The sequence below is a fragment of the Mobula hypostoma genome, chromosome 2, assembly GCF_963921235.1.
Source record: "Mobula hypostoma chromosome 2, sMobHyp1.1, whole genome shotgun sequence".
NCBI classification, from domain to species: domain Eukaryota; kingdom Metazoa; phylum Chordata; class Chondrichthyes; order Myliobatiformes; family Myliobatidae; genus Mobula; species Mobula hypostoma.
Genome location: NC_086098.1, coordinates 159,394,761 through 159,420,631, shown reverse-complemented (window position 1 = coordinate 159,420,631; position 25,871 = coordinate 159,394,761). Strand labels below are relative to the sequence as shown.

The window sequence follows — 25,871 nt, the reverse complement described above, 5'->3', positions numbered from 1 at the left end:
TTCAGAAACTGCTTCTGGAATTTTCACACTGGAGTTTACAGAATGAAAAACAAAAAGAAAATCCAGTGATCTAAATGGGTAAAGTCTTAACCATCTCCCTGGTGTAGGGGTCCTATGTTGGAGAGGGACTGGGTGATTAACCATGGTGCACCTTGCAGATGGTACACCGCCGTAACTGTGCATTGGTGGTAGAGGGAGGGAATGAGTAGGGTGGTGGGCAGGGTTCCTATGTCCCACATATCAGGTTATGTGTAGAGACCAGAGGCTGGAGGTTCTTGGAGCAGAGGTTCATGGGAGATTCCTTCGGAGAAAATCAGGGAAAGATGGTGAGATGAAAGGATTGTAACTCGAGGGTGGTTGGCTAATGAATGGGGAAGCCACATAGTGGCATGCCTTGTGATTGACATTATTGACCAATAATATCATGACAATGTCATGATAAGCAGAGACCAACAGAATCAACAAACTCATTTGTAAGGCCAGTGATGTTGTGGAGATGGAACTAGACTCTCTCACGGTGATGTCTGAAAAGAGGATTCTGTCGAAGTTGCATGCCATCTTGGTCAATGTCTCCCATCCACTACATAATGTATTGGGTGGGCACAGGAGTACATTCAGCCAGAGACTCATTCCACCGAGATGCAACACAGAGCGTCATAGGAAGTCATTCCTGCCTGTGGCCATCAAACTTACAACTCCTCCCTTGGAGGGCCAGACACCCTGAGCCAATAGGCTGGTCCTGGACTTATTTCATAATTTACTGGCATAATTTACTTATTACTATTTAACTATTTATGGTTCTATTACTATTTATTATTTATGGTGCAACTGCAACGAAAACTAATTTCCCCCGGGGTCAATAAAGTATGACTATGACTATGACTATGACTCTGACTAAAAACAAATTGACTATGAAGGGGTTGGTTCTGAATGACTCCGTAACCGCTCTTTAGCCAAGGCCATATCATCAGATCTTCAACATTTAATTTTAGATGTAGCATCATCATTAATCTACTATTGATAATGTAGTACCTACTAATAATTTGTAAACAGTATCAATAACATAAATACAGTTAGGTTCAAGGTGTGATTAGGCCCTGTATCTGTTACTGAACAGAACTTTCAATTAACTGGGCAAAGGTCAAATATAAACTCTGAGATGTAAACATCAGCCAAAGTTTAAATTCCAGCAGTATGGCATGAAATTGATGTTGTCAGCTGAAAAAGTTGATAATAATCTCCTGTCAGAGACAATGACAAAATTGTTGGATAAGGAACTGAAGCACAGCGGAAATTACCGCAGATGTGTTGGAGGTTTATGGGGAAAATGTGGAGCTGGGAGACTCGTTATCCAGAGACGGTGGTGAGGAGAGGGGAGGGCAAAATGTGAAGGACACGGATCTGGGGGACTGAAGAGATCCTGGAGGGCAGGGGTGATGGAGGAGAATGACAGTAGTTGCAGGTGTTGGACATGGAGAGAGTGTGGCTCAACAACAGGGGTCACAGCGTGAACAGAGTGGGGTGGGGAGAATGTGGGGACAGGACAATGTGAAGATAGCACAATGAGGGATGGAGAGGATGAGAGACAGGGAGAGTGAGGGATGGGGAGGGAATGGGACCGGGAGAGTGAGGGAAGGATGAGGGATGAGGAGGATGAGGGATGGGGAGGATAGGGAAGGTGAAGAGATGGTGAGGGATGAGGAGGGTGAGGGGGAGGAGGGATGAGGGTGAGGGAAGTGTGAGGAAGGATAAGGGATGGGGAGAATGAGGGACAGGGAGGGTAAGGGATGGGGAGGGAGTGGGACGGGGAGAGTGAGGGGAGGATGAGGGATGAGGAGGGTATGGGAGGGTGAGGGATGGGGAGGTGAGGGGAGGATGAGGGATGAGGAGGATAAGGGATGGGGAGGATGAGGGATGGGGCGGATGGGGTGCGGGAGGGATGAAGTATGGGGGGAATATGAGAAGGGGAGGAGTGGAGATCTGAGATATGGAGTAACAGCCTGTCTTGTGCTGGTGATCTGTAACTCCACTGTCTGCAGCTGGAGCCTCACCGTGATGTGTGCTCGCTGGGTTGGAGCTCAGAAACAAGCTCTTCAGCCCAACATCAGCATCAATCACTCAGCCGTGCAGCTGGCCCTCATAACTCAAGATGTGCAGTGCTCATACATCCAGATGAGCCCATAGAACTTCATATGTATTCCAGATGTGTGGCACTTACATCTCCAGATGTGGTCCAGGTGTGTACACTCGGCTGCTACCTTGAAGCCCTCACTCACACCTCCAGCTGTTGGGTATTCCCAAATTGCTGCAGCTGTGCACCACTGCTGTTCCTCCCAGCAGTACAACTGCTGCCCCCAATGTGAGGGGGCTGCCCATTCCCCACATGTAACCAGGAGCTGGATGTTCAATGCAGTGTGGTGCATTGGACAACTATTTAAACCCACTGACTCCACACATACAGGTCAGGATGGTCTAGGACTCGGAGGGGAACCTATAAGTGGTGGTGTCCCTGACAGCTGCTGCCCTCCTCTCTCTGGATTGGGCAGGAGCTGTCACACTAGGCCGGGCATGTAACTGTGGTGCCCACTGTGTACTGGTGGTGGAGGGAGGGAGTGGCCGGGGCTGCTGTGTCCCATGTATCAGGTTATGTGGAGAGATCGGATTCAGGAAGGGTCCTTCAAGTTCAAAGAGCACATCAGGGAAAGCTGCATGAGGTAAAGACGCTCTAACCTGAGGGCGGAGATTTAAGGTGGTTGGCTAATAAAGTAGGGAGCTTTAGTGGTCTCGGTGACCTTTATTTTTTATGCCGTGTGGACGTACCGGTGCCCATCTCTCAATGGGGGCCACTGCCCGACACGCTGATGAGGCAGGTTCAGTAGCCAGCACTGAAAGTGAAGGAGGAAGTATGAGAATGAGCTGGGGAGTTCCCCTCCTGGAACGTGCTGTTTCGCGCCTCTCTGACAATAGTGGCTCTGAAAGCAAGTGAGTGAAGGAGGGGCTGGGATCTGTGCTTTGTTCTCCAGTGTGGTGGAGTTAGTTACTAGGGACATAATGACTCATTTATACCTGAAGCTTATCCAGGGAAACTGATACACTTATTATGCAGCCTGTCTAATATGATTCACATTACTTCCATTCAGTCCAGAACAAATATTACTTTTATTTCTCTCATGGGAACAGGGGGTGGATATTCACTTGCCCGCCCCTCCACCACAAATTGTCGAACAAAGCAACTTGATCTTTGATCATCTGAATGCATTTACCCATAGTCCCTCAGTGATAGTCCATCAGCCTATTCTCTGTTGCTTTGGGAAAGTCTGGACTAGTTGGCAGCTCGGTGATAGAGCTACTGTCTCATAGCGCCGGGGTGACAGGGTCAATCCTGACCTTGGGTGGTATCTGTGTTGGAGTTTGCATGTTCTACCGGGTTATGGGAATAGGGCAGGAACTGGATACTGATAGTGGATGATCAGCCATGATCGCAGTGAATGGCGGTGCTGGCCTGAAGGGCCGAATGGCCTACTCCTGCACCTATTGTCTACATGTGACCATGTGGGTTTCCTCCAGGTGCTCTGGTTTCCTCCCTCATCCCAGAGGCGTCTGGTTGCTGGGTTACCAGGTCAGAGTCATTTGCTCCTTGTATATGGGTGAGGGATAGAAGAAGCAAACGGGGGTGCTGTGCCTATGAGAGCAACAAGGAGTCACAGGCTATCGGGAAGTCTGTTAGAAAGGGAACGGCACAGGAGATTGGTCTGCTGGAAGCCAGCATTGTCAGTCATGAAGGGCTGACTGTCCTGTGCTGTAATAAGAAAGCCAGGTTTTTCTTCTTCTTCACCGTCTGTCAGTGGTGGTGGGGCGGGGGGGTCCCTCCTGATGTATCTGGGGTAGCCCTGTGAGGAATAGAGGTACTCTGTGCACACCCTGTTAAATCCCTTGGTGGGATGGTGGATGTGAAGGACAATCCCAGTGGATAGTGGAATCAGGGCCTGGCACTGTCTCCTTATCCCAGCTCACAATTTTATGAGACGGAGGGTTGTGGGGGTCCCGCGATTGGTTTGGCCTGTCAGAGTAGCCCCGGTGAGTAACTGGGTTGCATCTTGCAGATGGTACACAATACCGTCACTGTACTCTGGTGGTGGAGGAAGGGAGTGGGCAGGGAAATGTGTAGATTGCCCATCCATGGGTTCCTGTGTCCCAGAGGCTGGAGATTCTTGGAGTAGCAGAGGTTCCTTTGTGATCCAAAGGAAAATCAGGGCAAGCTACTGAGACAAAAGGATTGTTACTTGAGGGCAGAGATTTCAAGGAGTCAGCTAATAAACCGGGGGAGCCAAAAGGCAACTTTCATTGTGATTGACATTGAGGGGGTCAGGTATAGACCTGGAGATAGGAAAAGTTTGGATGGAATCAGCAATCTTCTTATCTCAGTCCCTCTCACTTGATCTTCTGCGTTTGGTTAAAAGTGAAGCATAATCATTAATCAGTAGCTACTAATATTTTACAAACAGTATTAAACCAATAAATACATAAATAAAATTAGGTTCAAGGTGTGGTAAAGCCCTGTATCTGCTACTGAGCCGAACTTTCAATTAACTGGGCAAAGGTCAAATGTAAACTCTGAGATTTGAAGTCTATGCAAATGAAACACTGCAGTGAGAGCCAGTGAAAAATTTGACCTCCCTCCTGCCCACACACCCCTCCACATACCCCCCAGTTCCAAGGAGGTCCCCTGGCCCGAAACATTAATGGATTTCTCCTCCCACTGATGCTGCTGACTGGTTCAGTTCTTCTAGTACCTCTGTTCTCATGAGTCTGTGGTGCAACATGTGGGGCTGTCTGATTCCAGGGAGACTGCGGTTGAATTCCTAGAGTGACGAAATGGCCCAGATCCATTTCCAGCACTGTAAGACATGGGGGCTGGTGGAGAGATTTTGATTCCCATCCGAGAGACTAGCTTCCCCAACATCAAGGACATCTTCAAGAAGGTGACATCATCAGTCAGGGGCTTCATCACTCCCTTCTCATTACTACCTTCGGGAAGGAGGTACAGGAGTTTGAAGACATATACTCAATGTTTTAGGAACAGCTATTTCCCATCCACCATCAGGTCCATGAACACTGGCTTTCAATTCCTCTTTTGCACTATTTATTTTGGAACTCACAGTAATTTTTATATATTTCACTGTACTGCTGCCACTAAGCAACAAATTTCACTGATGGCTCACCCACACTGCCCGATTATATCCCTTCGGAGGCAAGAAGGCTTGGGGCCTCATTTCTGGCTATCTGCATAGTCTGGGCAATGAGCAAACGGGCACTGGCTACCCGTTAACTTCACCCAGTGAATCAGCGACCAGGCTTTGTACCGTGAAATGCATCCCACCGTCCTTTGTGCAAACGTCTGATTGGATCTCAGAGTCAGTATCTTTCGTCTGATTGGATCTCAGGGTCAGTATCTTTTGTCTGATTGGATCTCAGTGTCTTTCATCTGATTGGATCTCAGGGTCAGTATCTTTCGTCTGATTGGATGTCAGGGTCGGTATCTTTCACCATAGCACTCTCTAGTGCAACTGGCGGAGAGTGAACACTCTAGTAAAGCACCAACTCTCTCATCTCGCTCGACTCTGGCACAAATGATGAGTCATTTAAAACCAGACAACAGGCAATCAATGTCCAACTGCGATAAGAAGCCACGCAGTGAGGAAGTGGGAGATATAAACCTTAGCAGCTCAATAGACTGACGTCAACCCTTTTTCTCCATTTATGGATTCTTTCTGCATCATGTTTGTCTACAGAGTTCTCTGTATGTTGCAGTGACATCTGGGAGTGTAATGTAACATACTAGCATTAGGGAGGGGGCACAGGAGCCTGAAGACAGCTTCTTTCCCTCCTCCATCAGATTTCTGAATGGACTATATTGGCCCCTGCAGAGTGGTGTTGGCACCTTCAACACAACCCAGCACAATCCAGCACAGTCCAGCACAACCCAGCACAGTCCAGCACAATCCTGCACAGTCCAGCACAACCCATACAGTCCAGCACCACCCAGCACAATCCAGCAAAGTCCAGCACTATCCAGCACAATCTAGCACAATCCTTGCTGACTTGATCTGACACAAAGTGGTGCATTTTACTGTATATTTTGATGTACATGTGTCAAGTAAAGCTAGCAAAGTTAATTTCACTTCACTTTCTTACCTGTACAGTGGTGTCAACGACCAATGCAGTTTTAACCCATCGATGGCCACTGCACTTAACCTGTGCCAACATATTCTCACCCCTGTATGTAGCCAGGACAGAAATGGATCTACCAAGCTCCTAGATGGCACTCTGACACGTGGCTGCAGTTAACTCCTCAGTTCTTGTCACCTCATTATACACTAGAAGGATGTGGAAGCTTTAGAGAGGGTGCAGAGGAGGTTTACCAGGATGCTGCCTGGATTAGAGAGCATGTCTTAAGAGGATAGACTGAGTGAGCTAGGGCTTTTCTCTCTGGAGTGAAGGAGGATGAGAGGTGAAATGATAGAGGCATACAAGATAATAAGGGACATACATCGAGTGGACAGCCACAGACTTTTTCCCCAGGGTGGAAATGGCCAGTACGAGGGGGCATGATTTTAAGGTTGATTGGAGGAAAGTATAGGAGGGATTTTATTTTACACAGGGAGAGTGGAGCATGATGCCAGGGTGGGTGGTAGAGGACTTTTAATAAACTCTTAGACAGGCACGTGGAAGATAGAGAAATGGAGGGCTATGTAGGAGGGAAAAGTTAAATTGAAATTAAAGCTTAAAAAGTCGACAAAACGTTGTGGGAGGAAGGTCCTGTACTGTGCTTTAATATTCTATGCTCTATATTCTAGATCTTTTGGTCAGTGAGGCTTAAGAGGGGAGCTGGCAGGAATGGATGGCTGTATTTACAAGCAGGGGATGGACATGCTGGGTTTAGTTTCACTGGATAATAAGAGGCTTATGGAGTTTTATAACTTTAAGAGCAGTGTAGATAGGATAGGAAGTTCATGTCACAGGTTTCAGGTGAGAGGGGAGAAACTTAAAGATTGTGGGGTAGCTTTTTCACACACACAGGGTGGTGGTTATCTAGAATGAGCTGCCAAAGGAGATGCTTAAAGATGTTCGGGCAGGCACTCAGACAGGAAGGGTGTGGAGGGATACAGGACTAGTGTGGGCAAGTGGGATTGGTGTGGATTGGCTTCATGGTCAGCACAGAGCAGCAGTGCTGAAGGACCTCTTTCTGAACCATACAGCTCTCTGACTCTGATACAGCTGTGGGCAGTGAGTGATGAAGGTCGCTTCTGACACTGTGTCTGACTGTGTTTTGTTTCTCCCTCAGATCGGGGCCTCTCTCTTTGCCAGCAACGTCGGCAGTGGGCACTTCGTGGGCCTGGCCGGGAACGGCGCAGCAGGCGGAATAGCGACCGGAGGGTTTGAATGGAATGTAAGCTTCCTCTGCTAAACACTGTCATGGACAAACTGCACGTGCTGCTGCTTGGGGAAAGCAGACAGCGCTGCTCAGCTGGTCATCTCCAAAGATCAGTTGGCCACTGAGTTATTACTGCTTGAAACCAAGCCTATTGGGTTAATTACTTTTCACAGGAACATCAGTAACATGGTGGTGGGGGTGGTCATTCAAACTCTTGAACCTACTCCACCATGGGGTAAGCACACATTGACCCCTCCATCCCCAGTATCAGCCTGCTGAGCATTCAGGGATGAGTCCAAGCAGACCGATAGAATGGTCCCAGTGCACAAAGGAGTCTGTAGAAGGACTTAGACAGATGAGGAAAATGGGCAAAGTGCTAAATAGGACATAATGTGAAGAAGTGTCTGGTCATTGCCTTTGGTAGAAGGAATAAAAACATAGATTATTTTCTAAGTTGGAGAAAATTCAAAACTCAGAGGTGCAGAGGGATTTAAGAGTCCTGGTACGTGATTCCCTAAAGGTTAACTTGTTGGTTGAGTGGATAGCAAGGAATGCAAGTATGATGTTAGCATTCATTTTGAGAGGACGAGAACATAAAAGCAAGGATGCAATGCTGAGGCTTTACATGGAATTGGTCAGACATTGGAGTATTGGGAGCAGATTTGAGCCCGTTATCTGAGAAAAGATCTGGTGGCATTGGAAAGTCCAGAGGAGGTTCACGAGAATGACCCCAAGAATGAAAACGATATGAGGGGTGTTTGATGGCTTTAGCGTTGTACTCACTCAAGTTTAGAAGAATGGGGTGAGTTGGGGGTTTATCTTCCTGAAGCCTATCAGATATTGAAAGGCTTAGACTGGGGGGATGTAGACAGATGTGGACAGGATGATGGGGGAGCCTATGGTGGGGGAGTCTAGCACCAGAGGGCACAGCCTCAGAGTACAAGGACATCCTTTTAGATCAGAGATGAGGAGGAATTTCTTTAGCCAAGCGGGGGGGGGGGAATCTGTAGAACTTATTGCCATGGGCAGCTGTAGAGGGCAAGTCATTTAAAGCAGAGGTTACTTTATACTTTATACTTTATTGTCGCCAAACAATTGGTACTAGAACGTACAATCATCACAGCGATATTTGATTCTGCGCTTCACACTCCCTGGATTACAAATATTAAATATTAAAGATATTAAAAATAGTTAAAATTAGCAAATATTAAAAATTTAAATTATAAATCATAAATAGAAAATAGAAAAATGGGAAGTAAGGTCGTGCAAAGAAAAAACTGAGAGGCAGGTCCGGATATTTGGAGGGTATGGCCCAGACAGTTCACTTCTATATTAGATCAATCAATTGCTGTTGCTTGTGAATCAACAGAGGCATTTATAGTAGGCACATAATGCTTGAAACTGACTTTTTAATGTACGCATCTGGCCTTGCGAATACATATTACCATAGGGTACATTCCTCAGCACCATCACTGAATAATTCAGCCCCACTGTAGCACCAGCAAGAAAAAATCTCTGGCGCTGCCACTGATCATACTGCAAAGTGAACGAAAGCAAATGAAGGAAAGAATTCATTCGTCACACTTGGGCGTAGAAGGACGCCTCAGATGCGTACGCAAATGTCTTTTTTGGCCGGGCACGAGCAGCGACATCAAGCAATATATTGCTACATGTGATGTTTGTCGCACATACGAAATGAGTCAGCAGAAAGAATCGCTTATGAGTCATGAGGTACCTGCTCGGCCATAGGAAATGACAGGTACCGACCTGTTTACATTCGAAGGAAAAGAGTACCTCATCACCGTTGATTACTACAGCAATTTCTTCGAGGTAGATCTTCTTTGCGATATGACAAGCGCAGCCGTTATTCGCAAATTAGAGGCTCATTTTGCAAGATATGGTAGCCCAACACAAGTGGTTAGTGATAATGGGCCACAATACATGTCAGTGGAGTTTCACAGATTTGCAGGAGAATGGGATTTTGAGCACTTGTGTAACAGCCCCGGAAATAGTAAAGTGAATGAAAAAGCTGAATCAGCAGTTAAAACAGCTAAGCGGATCCTCACAAAGAGCAACAAATCGCGAGCAGATCCCTACCTCGCACTTCTAGACCATCGCAACACACCCTCACAAGGGCTGAGCATGATTCCTGACCAGCGATTGATGAATCACCGCACATGCACGCTCCTGCCTGCAACAGCGAGTTTACTGGAACCCAGAGTTGTACACGAACGCGAGCGTATGAACCAGCAGGCTGACAATTACAACAAATCAGCCAAAAGTCTTGCCCCACTCGACGAAGGGGATACCGTGCGCATGCAACCCCTGGTGGAAGGTAAAAAGAATTGGGAGAACGCAATTGTGTGTCGGTGCCTTGATGAGCGTTCGTACGTAGTTCAAACCCCTTCTGGGATCTACCGATGTAATCACACACATCTACAAAAGACGGCTCAGGAACCGCCTGAAAAGCTAATCACATATGAACAGGCAAAACTAGGTCAAACACTGAGATCAATGACCACAGTGTGCCTACCGCATCAAATGCACACAGCCAAACACTAGCAGAGGCTAATGATACAACACAAACACTAACACAAACGTTGAAACATGCAAACAACAAACAACAGGATTCGGACCTCCTGCAGGAATTCCCTGTATTTTGCTGCACTCATTTGACCGTCTACCTTCGCAAGCCTTCCGGGGCCAGCTGCAATGAAGCATGATGCCGCCACCACCGTGTTTCATGGTGGGGAAAGTGTGTTTTTGATGATGTGCAGTGTTTGGGTTAATCCAAATATACTGTTTAGTCTGATGGCCGAAAAAGCTCAATTTTGGTTTCATCAGACCATAGAACCTTCTTCCACCTGACTTCAGTGTCTCCCACATACCTTCTGGCAAACTCTAGCCGAGATTTCATGTGAGTTTTTATTTCAACAGTGGCTTTCTCTTTGCCACTCTCCCAAAAAGCTGTGACTGGTGAAGCACCCAGGCAACTGTTGTTGTATGTGCAGTATCCCCCATCTCAACCACTGAAGCTTGTAACTCCTCGAGAGTTACGTAGAAACATGGAAAACCTACAGCACAATACAGGCCCTTCTTCCCACAAAGCTGTGCCGAACACGTCCTTACCTTAGAAATTACTTGGGATTACCCATAGCCCTATATTTTCCGAAGCTCCATGTCTCTTAAGAGACCCTATCGTATCTGCCTCCACCACTGTCACCGGCAGCTTATTCCAAGCACTCACCACCCTTTGTGTAAAAAAAGTTACCCCTGACATCTCCTCTGTACCTACTTCCAAGCACCTTAGAACTGTGCCCTCTTGTGCTAGCCATTTCAGCCCTGGAAGAAAGCCTCTGACTATCCACACAATCCTCACAAATCTATGCTGCATTTTTACCAATCAATCCACTGCTAAATACGTCACTGGTTAGTGATATCCACGTCACTGGTCATTTTGATTGTTTTGTCTGATGCATCTGATGCAGAGGCTATTTCATAGTTTAAGGAAATAATGATGTACAAACAGGCCCTCGTGTGCTTTTGTGTCAAAGCTGTGAGACTTCTGCCAGTCTGTGCCATCTATTTGATCCGAGGTTTGTTGTGTGGTGAAGTCCTAATGTTTTGCTCCTCTTAACCCCACAGGCACTAGTCATTGTCATTATTCTGGGATGGCTTTTTGTACCCATCTACATCAGAGCTGGAGTAAGTAGCCTTATATGTTGACCCACTGTCTGTGTGAGACCCCAATCTGCCCATCTTTTCTCTTTGGTTTAGGCTCTGACACTGACTGTATCCTCTTCCTCAAGGTTGTGACAATGCCAGAATACCTGAAGAAGCGATTTGGTGGAAATCGGATCAGGATTTATCTGTCCGTCCTCTCTCTGTTCCTCTACATATTCACCAAGATATCAGTAAGTTTACACTGACCTTGAGCCACTTGTCCTCGCTAATGAGGGGTCCTTCAAATAAGGGTCGTATAATGGTCCACTTGTTAGTGCTGGTGCCTCACAGAGGCTGTCTGTGTGGAGTTTGCATGTTCTTTCTGTGACCATGGACTGAAAACTCCCACTCATTGCTTAATCACTCTTTATTTACGATGCACAAGGAGAACAGCCTGGCCCCTGTAACCATGCTGTTCTCAAGTCTGAACAGAGAAATACTGTTTTTATACAGAAATGACGGGCAGTTACTGAAATTGACTATGTGGTAAACTATATCTATTCAAATTCCTTATTTGCATAATCAGTCACTAAAGGTGTTAATAGTTGATAGAAACTACAAGCTAACAACTGACAATACTTTGAACTTACTAAAGTTATTGTCCCCTCATTGAATCCTTCAATGATGTCGTCTTGTTATGCCAATTGGCTCCATTCCCCTGCTGGGCAAATGGGAGGATGGTCTTCTTGCCTGGGTTTGACTGCACCTTATCAAAAACTTCCCTTACCTTAACCCTTGCTTTGCTGCCAATTCCACAGCAGCATAGGGTTGCTCCAATTTTCTCACACTTCCCGAGGTGGTTAATTGATAGAATGGTATATCTGAGGGAGAATAGGCTGTACTGCTGCAGGGAAATGAAGAGGGGCACTGTGGCCAACAGGATCACTTAACCAGGTAGACAGCGCACTGGATTGAATCATGTCTTATTATCCAAAAACCCATTAACCCAGGGCTTCCCAACCCTTTTTATGCCATTGACCCCTACCATTAACCAAAGGGTCCGTGGATGCCAGGTTGGGAACCTCTCCCTTGACCCTCTCCGTTCTGTGGAATTCAGTGCAAATATCGACTTCCTCTGTTTATAATGTAACCCTTGGGTGATATTTCTCTTCCATCTCAACTTTGCACTATTGTTACGAGTAAGTTATGCGTGACTCATATTAACGTAGGGCTACGTTAACTGATGTCTATTCTCATCTTGTAATGTACGGGGCAGCTGCTGTGGACAGCAACACTATCCATAGGGTCGCCATGGGTTGACAGCACTCAGCAACATCAAACCGCTGATACTTGTACAGAACATAGAACAGTACAGCACAGGCACAAATCCTTCAACCGTAGCGGCTGTGCCAAATTAAATTAAATCTCATCTGCTTGTACAAGATCCATAACATCCATTCAATGCAGATTCTATTTGTCTAAATACCCTTATTATATCAGTGTCCAGCAGCATCCCCAGCATATATGCCTTCTACTAGTTGACATTTTCTACCACAACACTATTACAGCTTGGGCCGTTCCAGATTTCAGAGTTCAATTCCGGTGCCGTCCATTAGCAGTTTGTACATTCTCCCCATGACCCCTGGTGCTCCGGTTTCCTCCCACAGTCCAAAGACGTACCGGATAGTAGGTTAATTGGTCATTGTAAATTGTCCTGTGATTAATTTAGTGTTAAAGAGATAAGTTGGTGGGCGGTGCAGTTCGTTGGGCTGGAAGGGCCTGTTCTGCGCTGTATCTCTAAGTAAAAAGTAAGTAAAATAAAAAGACTCTGTCTATCTTATCTATGTCCCTCATAATTTTATAAACTTTTATCAGCTCTACCCTCAGATTCTGATGCTCCTGAGAAAACAACTCAAGTTTGTCCCACCTCTCCATATGACTCATACCCTCTAATATAGGCAGCATCCTGGGGAACCTCTCTGCACCCTCTCCAAACCTTCACATCCTTCCTGTAATGGGAGCAACAGGATTTCAAGTGCAGCCTAACCAAAGTTTTATACAGCTGAAACATAACCTATGCTCTTATGCTCTATGCCCAGCCAACAAGGGTAAGTATGCCATATGCCTACTCTGCCATTCTACCTACCCCAAGATCCCTCTCTACATCATTGCTGTTCAGAATCTTAACCAGTTAATTGTCTACTTTTTCCATGCATTTGACCTACTAAAGCGCAACACCTCACATTTGTCTGGATTAAACTCCACCTGCCAATTCTCCACCCATATCTCTAACTGGTCTCTATCCTGCTGTAGTTTTGATGGCCCTCTAGAGTGTCCACAATTCCACCAAGTCAGAGTCGTACTAAATTTATTATCAAAGTACATGTATGTCACCATAAACTACCTTGATATTCATTTTCTCACAGATTTTTAAAGGAAAATAAAGAATTTATGAAAATCTATACATAAATTAAGACTTACAGACAACTAAAGCCCAAAAAAAGACAAATGTGCAAACTAAATAAAGAAATAATACTGAGAACATGGGACCTTGACAGTGAATCTGTAGGTTGTGGAATCAGTTCAGTGTTGAGGTGAGTAAAGTTATCCATGATGGTTCAGGAGCCTGACGGTTGAAGGGTAATAATTGTTCCCTAACCTGGTGGTGTGGGACCTGTGTCTCCTTCCTGATGACAGCAGGAAGAAAAGAGCATGGTCTGGATGGTGTGGGGCCTTGATGATGGATGTTGCTTTCCAGTGACAGTGCTCCTCGTAAATATGCTCAACGGTGGAGAGAATTTTGCCTGTGATGGACTGGGCCATATCCGCTACTTACTGTGGACTTTTCTGTTCCTGGCCATTAATGTTTCCATACTAGGCTCATGGTGCAACCACTTAGAACACTCTCCACTGTGCATCTATAGAAGTTTGTCCACTCCTCTCTTCTTTCTTAAAACCTACCTTTAATGATCAAACCTTTGATCAGTTGCCCTATTATCTCCTTGCATGACTTGGTGTTCTATCATTGTTTTAGCTGCACTTCATAAGTTGAAGTTACAGAAAAGGGCATCAAATCCTGCTTAATGCAACTCCCTACTTTCTTGCTGAAAGACACTTACATGCAGTTCTGGTCATCACACTTATAGGAAGAATGTGATCACAGTGGGGAGGGTGCAGAAGATATTCATCAGGAGCACAGAACAAGACGCTGGAGGAAGTCAGTCAATCAGGCAGCATTGGTGGAGGGAAATGGCTACTCAATATTCGAGGTTGAGACTTTATCAAGACTGTCCATAGTTCACTAGTTCTGGAGAAGAGTCTTGGACATTGACTCTATCTCTGTCTCTGTCTGTCTGTCTCTCCCTCCTTTCTCTCTCTCTCTCTCTCTCTTTCTCTCTCTCTCCCCCCTCTCCCTTTCTCCCTCTCTCTCTTTCTCTCTCTCCCGCTTTCTCCGTTTCTCCCTCTCCCCCTTTCTCCCTTTCTCCCCCTCTCTCTCCCTCTCTCTCTCCCCTTTCTTCCTTTCTCCCTCTCTCTCTCTTTCTCTTTCTCTCTCTCTCTCCCTCTTTCTCCCTTTCTCTCTCTCTCTCTCTCCCTCTTTCTCCCTTTCTCCCTCTCTCTCTCCCTTTCTCTTTCTTTCTCTCTCTCTCTATGCCCATGCCCCTCTCCCCTCCTTCCACAGTTGCTGCTTGACCCTCAGCAATTTGTTTTCTTTTTGGTCTGGGTTCCTGTGCCTCCACATTCACTGGGACATTGCCTGGGATGCAGGAGAAACTGGATATTGGCTGGGCTTGGTTTCCTTGGAGCAAAGTGGACTGAGGGGATCTGACACGACATACACAAAACAATGCAAAAGGATACTTCACCTCAAGCCAAATGTGTATAAAATTAGATGATCTAGACTCAGGGGGAATTGAGGAAAATTTTTTATCATGTAGAGGTTGGTTGCAATCTGGAGCACACTGCCTGATATTCAAGAATTCTTCAGATGACCACTTGAAATGACAAGGCAAGAAGGCAGTGGACCAAGTGTTGGTGAATGGGATTGGTATAGATGGGTGCTTGGTGGCCAGCATGGGCATGATGTGCGAAGGGCCTGGTGCTGATCACAAAACACTTCAGCACAGTACAGGCCTTTGACCCACGATGCTATGCCAACCCTTTGACCTACTCTAAAATCAACCTAGCTCTTCCCTCCTGCATAGCCGTCCATTTTTCTATCATCCATGTAAGAGTTTCAAAATGATTTTACATATTTTCATGCCTTCTTTCCAGATGACACACAACATCAGAGGACGCAACAGTTTCAGACAGTGTGGTTCTTCAAACCTCAGAAAATTGTGCTGGGTTCAGAGATCAGTGCCAGATATGATATCACACAGTGAGACATGGGTGTGTCTCAGAGATAATGACTGAAGTCCTCATACATCTCATCAGATGTGATAAACACTGGAGGACTGAACTTGTAACAACCTCCATGTGCTGTCTGTTGAATCTCAGTGAAAATACTTCTGCACAGGAAGGACACAAGAAAGACTACAGAGGCTGGAAATCTAGAGCAACACACACAAAATGCTGAAGGAACTCAGAACATCAGGCAGCATCTATGGAGGGAAAAGAACAGTCAATATTTCGACAGAAACCCTCCATCAGGACTGGAAAGGAAGGGACAGAAGCCCGGCCCAAAAGGGTTGGGGAGGGCAATAAGCACCAGCTAGCAGATGATTGGTGAATCCAGGTGAGAGGGGGAAGACAGGAAAGTGAGGGACAGAGATGAAAGGGAGTGATGTGAGTAATTCTGAGGTGATAGGTGGAAGAGGTAAATGACTGAAGAAGAAAGAATCTGATAGGAGAAGGAGAAAGGGAACCAGGGGGAGGGAGATATAGGTGAAGGGCAGGTCCTGAGAGTGGGGGAGGAAAGAGAGGCGGGGTAAATGGGTCAGAGAGATAAGGGGAAACAAAGGGGAAGAGTGGGTGTCGGGGAGTGGTTACCAGAAGTTAGAGAAATCAGTTTGGATACCACCAAGATGGAATGTGAGTTGTTTCTCCTCCAGTATGTTTGGTCTCCTTGTGGCAGTAGAGGAGGTCATGGCAAGAGGTAGACTGGCATCATCCATCAGTCTCTCTCTCTGTTGTCCCAGCTGCAATAGTAATTTCCTGGTTCAGCAACAGTTGCACACTTGGGACTCTCCAAACAATATCTTTGGAGCACAGGTGCATAGTTCCTTTAAAGTGGGGTCACAGATAGGCAGGGCAGTGAAAAAGGTTTTTGATAAGCAGGTCTTCATCCGTCAGGGCACTGAAAATAGAATGTGGTTGGTCATGTTGAGATTGGACAAGATGCTGGTGAAGCAACTCTTGGAATATTGTGTCAGTTTTGGTCATCCTGTTAAAGGAAGGATGTGATTAAATTGGAAAGAATGCAAAAAAAAAAAAAAATTTACAAAAGTGTTGCCAGGTCTTAAGGAATTGAATTATATGTAGGGAGAGGGACTTCCAAGGTCTTTACTCCTTGGAAGGTAGGAGACTGAGGGGTATATTTACTAGAGGCAATGAATCATGAAAGGCATTGATAGGACGGGAAATTGAAAGCTAGAAGATGTGGTTTTAAGGTTTTAAAGTGGAAGATTTAATGGGAACCTGAGTGGTAACATTTTACATAGTGGCTGTAGACATATGGAACCGTCTGTCAGAGAAGGAGCTTGCGGGAGGTACATTAGATAATTTAAGAGTAGGACAAGTTTTTATGAAGTGTCTTAGACATTGGATCTTTCTCCGACTCTCTCTCCACAGATGCTACTTGACCTGCTGAGAACTTCTAGTTTTTTTTTTAATTTCAGATTTCCTGCATCTGCAGTTACTTGACTACTAGTTACATATTGCAATGAAGAGGGAGGCCATTCAGCCTGTCAGGTCCATGCTAACTCCCAGCATAGCAATCCCATTAGTCTCACCAACAGCCCTTGCTCTCCCTTTTTCATTTGCATCGCGTTCCTGTCCACTATCTGTCCAAGCTGGTTTCGGATGGCATTTAGACAGGAGACTGATTGCCAACATTTCACAGAAGATCTGGAGACCATCTTACAAGTGATGCCACCATGCACCAAAAGCAATAAGCATATGCAACAGTTCATCTCTGTGCGACAGGAGAACACAAATCACAGTACAATAGTGTGTTTTATTATTTCATACATTATTACTGCATAGTGTTGCACATTGGTACATTATTATTCTGTACTTTATTATTATATTTAATATTGCTATGTGTGTTTTTAATGTTGCTGCTGTAACAGAATAATTTCCCACTCGGGATCAATAAAGCACTTTTATTATCATCATTATAATTACTCAGTGCCCTGAAGCCATTACCTTACCCCTGCTGGAGTGAACTGGTGCAGGAAACCTGTCAAGGACAACGATATCAAAGTCAGCAACATTTGTTACTGAGTCTAGTTTCCGTTACCTCTTTCAGGCTGACATGTTTTCAGGAGCCATTTTCATCCGTGAGGCGCTGGGGCTAAACCTGTATGTTGCTGTGGTGATACTGCTTGCCATCACTGCTATCTACACTGTGACAGGTAAGACCAACCCTGGGCTTGGGGGAAGGGCAAGCATCTCCCAGACATCCCACTTTGTCACGCAGGAAGCCCTCAATACATGGTGCCCTGGCCCTGGTTCCCTGCATCCTCACCCACCATCCAGTTCCAAGCCTGACAATGCACCGGTCACCTTCTCCAAACTCAGGAACTGTTTCAATGTGATCAGGATTTGTGTCACCCCTGCTCTCTTTGGCTGTGTGTCCCACACCTCAACCACCTTCTGGCTTCTTAAATGCCTCCAGCACCTCCCCATGCAGCCGATTCCAGGCTCCCACCACTCTGCCACTCTCTGTGTGTCTCCTTCTGGCAGGGCTCTGTGCATTGTGAGGTGGCCCTTTCGAAATGGCGCCACCCTGGCATTAATCAGTGGCCAGTGTCTAACATGTTTCAGAAGCCAATGTGTAGCTGGTAGAAACGATAGAAACCACAGAAAAACTACAGCACAGAAACAGGCCTTTTGGCCCTTCTTGGCTGGGCCGAACTATTTTCTGCCTAGTCCCGCTGAATAGAAACCATAGAAAAACTGGTGTCTGGAGAATTTGAGATATGTTCTCAATATCTGGATCCCTACCTGAACTACACCCCCTGTAAAAGCCCACGCCACTGACTTGAAAACTTGTGATTTTGAACTATTTTATTTTATCTTATTTAGAGATACCGCGTGGAACAGGACTTTCCAGCCTTTGAGCCTCGCCACCCAGCAACCCACTCATTGAACTTTAGCCTAATCACGGGACAATTTACAAGGACCAGTTAACCTACTAACCAGTTATGGGGGAGTGGCCAGGTTTAGTCGGGGTGCGTTTAGGGTTAGTTGGGGTGTGTGCCCCATTGGACATTAGGATTAGGCTTAAGGGTAGGGTTGGGGGATGTATATGTGGGACTGGGAGAGATGGGGTTGTGGAGTTTAGTGTGTGAGCTCTGTGGGGCTCTGGCAGATAGGGTTGGGGAACCACTTTCATCTGGCCCATGCCTTTCATTAACTTGGTCCGACACCACTTGGCTTAATTCACTGGGTGTGCACTCGGACACATCATCAGAAATGTAACCTGGGGTCATAAGGTGTTTCAGGTCTTCAATCACGAGACACCCTCACTCAGGCGACCCAGCCAGGGTTGATCAGCCCAGCTTGTGTTTATCCCATGGACCAAGATAATGAGAGGCATGTAATTCTGAGGGTTATTGTATTTTAGACCCCATTACTTGGCTTTATTTTGACCATATGGGGAGTAGAATGTTCCGAAGCCTAATGAGGTTTAATCTCAAAGTAATAGCCAATAGCACTTTCCATAAGTGAGACTTTAGGAAAGGCAATTTGCAGGTGGGTAGTGGGGGGAAAATCATTGCAGGCACTGCCCACCCGCAAACTGCTTTTTCTAAAAACCAGTCTAATTAGCAAAACCACCCCCTACACCCCACTCTATTACCTCAGTCACTGCACTGCTCTGCAAACACCTTGTATAAGACTGTTTGCATTGTAAATACATGCTGGTATTTATGCACAGAATTTGTGTACACTTTTATTCCACATCTGTCCTTTAACCACTGTTACGTACCCCGTAACTGGGTTGCCAAACCAGCAGAAATGGATCACTCAGTTGGAGTCTGGATTACTGGAACTAAGAAAGTTTTATTAAAGAAATAAGCAACACAGTACTCTAATAGTAAGGATATAAATGCTACAGGTTAGCACTGAATAAACACACATGTACACAGAACCAGGATAATAAGATCAATCAAGCTCTATCGCAGTCTAGGGGTAAAATGTTCAATCACAAGTGACAGAGTTCAGTTTAGTTCAGTTCGCAGCAATCGTTGTTGTGCCATTGAAGACAGAGAGAGAGAGAGCGAATGCTGATATTCAAAATTGGATTCAACAGACCTTTGATATTTCTCGCAGTTAGCTTTCGGGCAAGCCCTTTGTAATGTCTTCTGAGGTCACCGACTGTGACCCCTCCATTTTCAGATACGATCGTTCCTCTGCGGTGAACCCGGCACCCAGGCAAGGGTGGACACACACACCAGGTTCCCGCCGACTGAATCTTTCCACCCTGTGCATCTATGGCTGGTCCCGTGACCAGCCCTCCAAAACTCCCACCGACTTGTGGGGGCGCACCGCTTCCAGGGTCTCAATACCTCGTGGTGTCGTGAGTGGTGTCTCATGTGGTGTCTGTTGCCTTAGCGAACCCGTCCCTTTTTATCCCCGTGTTGGGGTATCGCCTGTCCATCACTTCAAACAGTTCAGGTTCAAAGCAAACCTGTCTTGACAATACCCAGACCGATGTCTCCTTCTATTAATCTCTCTCGTCTCTTCATTAACATTTCCAAATGCTGCTCCATTGTCTTACTTATCTCTCTCCTGAAGACAGGTGGCAGATCAACTGTTGATCCCACTGGTGATAGCACAGGACAGTCAACATCTTAGTCTATGTGTACTTTCATCACACCACTAACTTTATTTTTATATAATTCTTTGTTCTTTAAAAGTGTTAATGTTACACACACAAAATGCTGGAGGAACTCGACTGTTAACTCTTTTCCATAGATGCTTCCTGGCCTGCTGAGTTCCTCCAGCACTTGGTATGCGTTATCCTGGATTTCCAGCATCTGCAGAACCTCATGTTCTGTGCATGTGGGTGTGTGTGTTAGTGTGAGGGAGCCTGTCAGAGGGATAGCAGAGAGATTTGCAACCATGATCAGTCGCTGTGACCAGTGCAGGTATGCAGCATGATCATGCTCTCCAGCTCTCAATGATGAAATTACAAAGGACGCTCTGCACATATTCCACGTGATAGTCAAGCTTTGATGTGACCTCTGAGGAATGTGCTGACTGACCTTGGATTCTTGTTTTAACAGATAATGGAGTTATTCAGTTACTAAGGGATTGCTCAGGATCTTGTAAAATCAGAGGCATTATTGAGATCACTGCCGCAGGAGATCGCCAGCAGAGAAGCTGTGTCTTGATATTGGGTTCCAGAGAATTAGTCATTGCCCCGCCCACACTTCCCAGTTACTGCAAGGTAGAGCAGAGAGGGACACAGTTCACAACATTTCCAAACAGAACTCTCCCTAGCCACCAATGTGTAATCTAATCTCAAAGTCAACAGATTGCTGTTATAGAACATCTTTAATGTGGTGGCATATTCTAGCTCACGTACAGGAGCATGGTTCCAAGCAAAGGGAACAAGAGCATCAATCAAATGCACTTCAAGTCAAGAACACGCAAAAAGCTGGAGGAACTCTTCCTAATCTCCTGTTTTGGTTATAAAAACTGTACTGGTTACAAAGGAAAAACCCCACATCATTCCTTGGCCTCAGAGGGCTCTCTCATCTCCTGAATGAAAGGATTAACATATGAGGAGCGTTTAATGGCTCTGAGCCTGAACTTGCTAGAGTTTAGAAGAATGAGGTTGAGAGGGGGATTCTCATAGAAACCCATTGAATGTGGAAAGGCCTAGATAAAATGGACATGGATATTTCTTACAGTGGGGTGGTCTAGGATCAGAGGGCACAGCTTCACAGTGCAAGGTTGTTGCTTTAGGTCAGAGGTGAGGACGAATTTCAGGGGTTTGTGAATCTGTATAATTCATTGCCACTGATGGCTGAAGAGACCATGCCATTGGGTATATTTAAATCAGAAGTTGATAGGTTCTTGATTAGTAAGGGCATCAAAAATTACAGGGAGAAGGCGGGATGGGGGTGAGAAGGAACATAAATCAGCCATGACCAAATGGTGGAGCATACTTGATGGCTGAATGGCCTAGTTTGGCTCCAATGTGTTATGGTCTTATGGTCATATCACATGTACCTTGACTGCTTTATGCAAGGAGGTCAGGGTTCCTCACACATTCTTGTCCTCAGGACCATTCCATGCCTCCGCTGCTGCATCAGAGAGGTCCCCCAAAGTTCTCTTGTGTTCATTTAATTGAGCTGTCCGGGGTTAGTGACCAGGCCTGCATTTATTGCCCATCCCTAATTGATAGCTGTTTTACTGATTAGGTGGGTTGTGTGGACAGAATCCATGGGTTAGGGCTGAGCTCTGCTGTGTCCACAGCTCTCTGTATTTTCTTGTGGTCTCTGGCAGAGCAGGTGCTGCACCAAGCTGTGGTGCATCTGGATAAGATACTTTCTGTGGTGCATTTGTAAAAATTGGTACGGGTCAATGAGGACCATTCTGAATTTGCTTAGCCTCCAAAGGTAGGAGGAGCACTGGTAAACTTCCTGGTAAAGTGTCTATGTGGTTGGAGCAGGACAAGCTATTGGTGATGTTTACGCTAGGAACGTGAAGCTCTCAGCCCCACTGAGGCTGGCAGGGATGTGTACTCTGCCCCACCCCACGAGGTCAATGATCGGTTCTCCTGAAGTGGTACTGGAACCTAACTGCACTCAGCGGATCTACTTGGAGCATGTCATAATTGCTCTGCTCTTCTCCATCGGCACCCTGTGATTTTTAGAGTCAAACCAGAGACTCTGTTGGTGCATTGAATGTGAACACTAGCATTTGCCTTTCCTAAAAATGACAGCCCCCCACCCCCCAAGATGTGGGAAGTGGTCCATGTTTATCACGGTGTTGTTGTGAACTAGATGCCGCAGGAACTCAGCAGGCCAGGCAGCATGGAGAGGAATAAACAGTCAGCGTTTCAGGCTGAGACCCTTCATCTGTTCTGCTGAGTTCCTCCAGTATTTTGTGTGTGTTACTCTGCAGAATCTCTTGTGTTTGTGATTACGAACCTTTCTTTAGAGCTGTGTGGTGCAGTGAGGGCAGAGTTGTCCACCAACTCGAGCAGCTAAAAGGAGATGACAACAGTAGCTCTCATTGACTATTTACTGTTCAATGTTTACTTTTCAACTTCTGGCCCTTAACCGGCATGCAGGCATAGCAGTTAGCGCAAGCCGATTACACCTCAGGGTGTTTGGAGTTTGGCGTTCAACTCCAATGTGTCTGTAAGGAGTTTCTAAGCTCTCCCCATGACCATCTGGGTTTCCTCCCACACTCGGTTAGTAGGTTACCCGGTCATTGTAAATTGTCCTGTGATTAGGCTAGGGTTAAATAAGTGGGCTGCTGGGTGGTGACTCGTTGGGCCAGGAGGAACTGTTCCACACTGTATCTCTAAATAAAATTTTAATGATCTCCCATCAAAGTGCAATACCCAACAATAACATTTTGTATCTATATAACTTTGCATTTATTTAACCTTCATATCACAGCAAAGCAAGCCAGGGGATTTTAGAACAAACAAGAGAGAATCTGCAGTTGCTGGAAATCCAAGCAGCACATACAGAATGCTGGAGGAACTCAGCAGGCCTGGCAGCTTCTATGGGAAAGAGGACAGTCGGCATTTCGGGCCGTGACCCTTCAGCCTTTTCCATTGATGCTGCCTGGTCTGCTGAGTTCCTCCAGCATTCTGTGTGTGTTGCAGGGGATTTTAGAGCAATTTCTGACAGTGTGTCAGGCAGACCCAGCAGCTGGAGCAGCTGCTTGGTGGAAGAGAGGGTTTCCTCAAGTCCTCTACAGAAGGGAGAAGAGGAGGGGAGTTCCTGAGCTCAGTACCTCAGCCAAGGCTGAAGGGTCGGTTGGGGCTGAGGAGGATATGAGGGGCTATAAGGTTGCACGACTGCAGGGATTTGAAAGGATGAGGGTTCTGCAGACAGTATTGCCAGCAAGTGCTGCCACTCCAGGTTCTGTTGCAGTCATTGATGACGACCATGAGAGGGAACAGCCGCAGATCACAGGGAGATAAGGCCAGTCCTGTGAGCCCTCTTCACATGCTGCCACAGGGTCACACACACAGAAATTGGCCCTTTGGCCCAAATCAAAAATGGTAACAAAGGTGCCTAGCTGAGCCAAGTCCCTCCATATCCCATTGTCTTTCATATCATGTCTTTTTACCATTGTAATGGTACCCACCTCTTCTGCCACTGAGGGGTTTCACAATACATACTCTCACTGTCATATGGACACCCTTCAGAGAGTCACCACAGGCCCTGTGGTCTGAGACGTCGCAGTGTCAAAAGCTGCCATGAAGCCCCTGAAACCCAGCAAGTTGGGGTGGATGCTCTCCTCCCCGCCGGGATCAGAGCTGACTGACAGTGACCCCTCTGAGATGTCTTCACAACTGTCCGAGAAACTGCTCTTCATTCCTTACCCTGTTTGCAGATTGCATCCTCCGTTCGCTCCCCATGCCCCACAATTCCTCATCCCACCTTCTCCAGGGTCTATTGGGTGAGTTGTCCCCTGAACACCTGCATAAATCAGGGCCTGTTTCTTCAGAAATGCCTTGAATCTGCGTTCCCCGCCTCTGTTACCTGTGTGATTAACGGGCAGCTCCTTTGTGTTCTCGGCAGGTGGATTGACAGCCGTGATCTACACCGACACATTACAGACCATCATCATGGTGGTGGGCTCCTTTATTCTAATGGGATATGGTGAGTTCCACAGTCATTGCTGCTGCCCTGGTGACCTCCCCGGTTGCTGTGCTCTATACCTCACTGCATTCTGTCCTGGACACACATAATGTCAGAGAAAGGGATCCACAGCCCTGACACATTAGCTATAAAAGGCAGGCACCTGAGCCCTGGGAATTTACTCAGATATTTAAGTGTTGGTAATAGTTGGGCAGGATGGAGCAGGCGTGTGTCGGGATTGGTGAATCTGGAGGCGATATTGTCCAGAAAGTTCATCAGAAATCAAGAATGAGACACGCATCTTGTGGTTACAGCCATTTTATTCATTAAAAAAAATCATATTACAGCACTGTCAGCAAATAACACGTAGTAAACTCCAACTGTAACCAACTCATTCCAACAAGTAACACAGTAATTGGTAATGAAGTCTAACTATAACCAACTCACTCTAACAAGTAACACAGTAACGGGTAATAAACTCCAACTGAAACCACTCACTCTAACAAGTAACACAGTAACGGGAGATACACTCGATCTGTGACCAACTCACTCTCACAATAAACACAGCAACAGGTAGTGAATGCTAACTGTGACCAACTCACTCTAACAAGTGACTGAACTACAGGTAATGAACTCCAACAGTGAACAATGAACACAGCAACAGATAATGAACTGGAACTGTGATCAACTGACTCTAATTTTAACTATCACACTCTAATAATGAACCTGCCTTGTGGATTCTCTTTATACTGAAAACCTTTTCAAACTGAACAGATAAGGGAATCTGCTCTGACAAGAACAGCCTGTGAGACAAGATCTGTCTGTCTTGTTTTACACTGCCATGGCTCAAGCTCACAGACAAAGAAACAATTGAGTTACACAACCAGCTATTCTACAAGTAGCTGAAAATCAACAGAATATTTACAGACAAATAGCTGATTACACAATCCAATAAGCACCATATTTCAAGAATGTGACCCCTGATTCTACATTCTTCGGCCAGGAGATAAGTCAGTAAAAGGACCTTTGCTCTATTGACTCCATCTCTTTTTCCTAACCGGTGGAGCAATCAGGCCCAGATTAACAGATGCCAGTTGCTTTAAAGTCTTGGGCCTTGCCTACAACTCCAACTGGCAGTGGAAGGCAAGTAGCAAGAAGGAAAGGAGGCTGATATCACCGACAGAAAGGAAGTCACAGAGCGTTCTTAGGGAAGGAACAGTAGAGATTAGAGTCCATAAATCAATAAGATAATTAGGCCTTTTAGTCTGTCGAGTCTGCTCTGCCTTTCAATCCTGTTGATTTTCTTTACAGCACCATTCTCCTGACCTCCCTGTAACCCATAACCCCATTCTCAAACAAGAACTTATCAATCCCTGCCTCATATATACCCAATGACCTGGCCTACACAGCCCTAACTGGCAACAATTTCCACAGAATCACTACCCTCTAGCTGAAGTAATTTCTCCTCAAATCAGTTTTAAAGGGGCATCCCTGTGTTCCAAAACTGTGTCCTCAGATCCCAGACTCTTCTACTAATGGAATCGTCCTCTCAACATCCACTCTAACCAGGTCTTTCAGCATCTGGGAGGTTTCAATGAGATTCCTATCCCCCTTCCCTCATCCTTCTGAATTCCAACAAGTACAGGCCTAGAGACATCAAACGCTCCTCATTCCTGGGGTCATTTTGGTGAACCTTCCTCTCCAGGAAAAGTACATCTCAGTGGGATTTAGAAAGGATTCTGAGAGGATTGATGCGCATGAAGGAATCTCCT

The 25,871-nt window shown here is 46.0% G+C and overlaps 1 protein-coding gene across 1 annotated transcript in view; it reads left to right on the top strand.

Moving 5' to 3' along the window:
- The window catches only part of slc5a1 (solute carrier family 5 member 1), a 186,800-nt gene that overhangs the window by 121,413 nt on the left and 39,516 nt on the right, over positions 1–25,871 (top strand). The window contains exons 4-8 of the mRNA XM_063069286.1: positions 7,346–7,450; positions 11,081–11,140; positions 11,245–11,349; positions 17,568–17,673; positions 24,040–24,120. Of these exons, the coding sequence (XP_062925356.1) occupies positions 7,346–7,450; positions 11,081–11,140; positions 11,245–11,349; positions 17,568–17,673; positions 24,040–24,120 (457 nt within the window). The remainder of the gene's footprint in view (positions 1–7,345; positions 7,451–11,080; positions 11,141–11,244; positions 11,350–17,567; positions 17,674–24,039; positions 24,121–25,871) is intronic.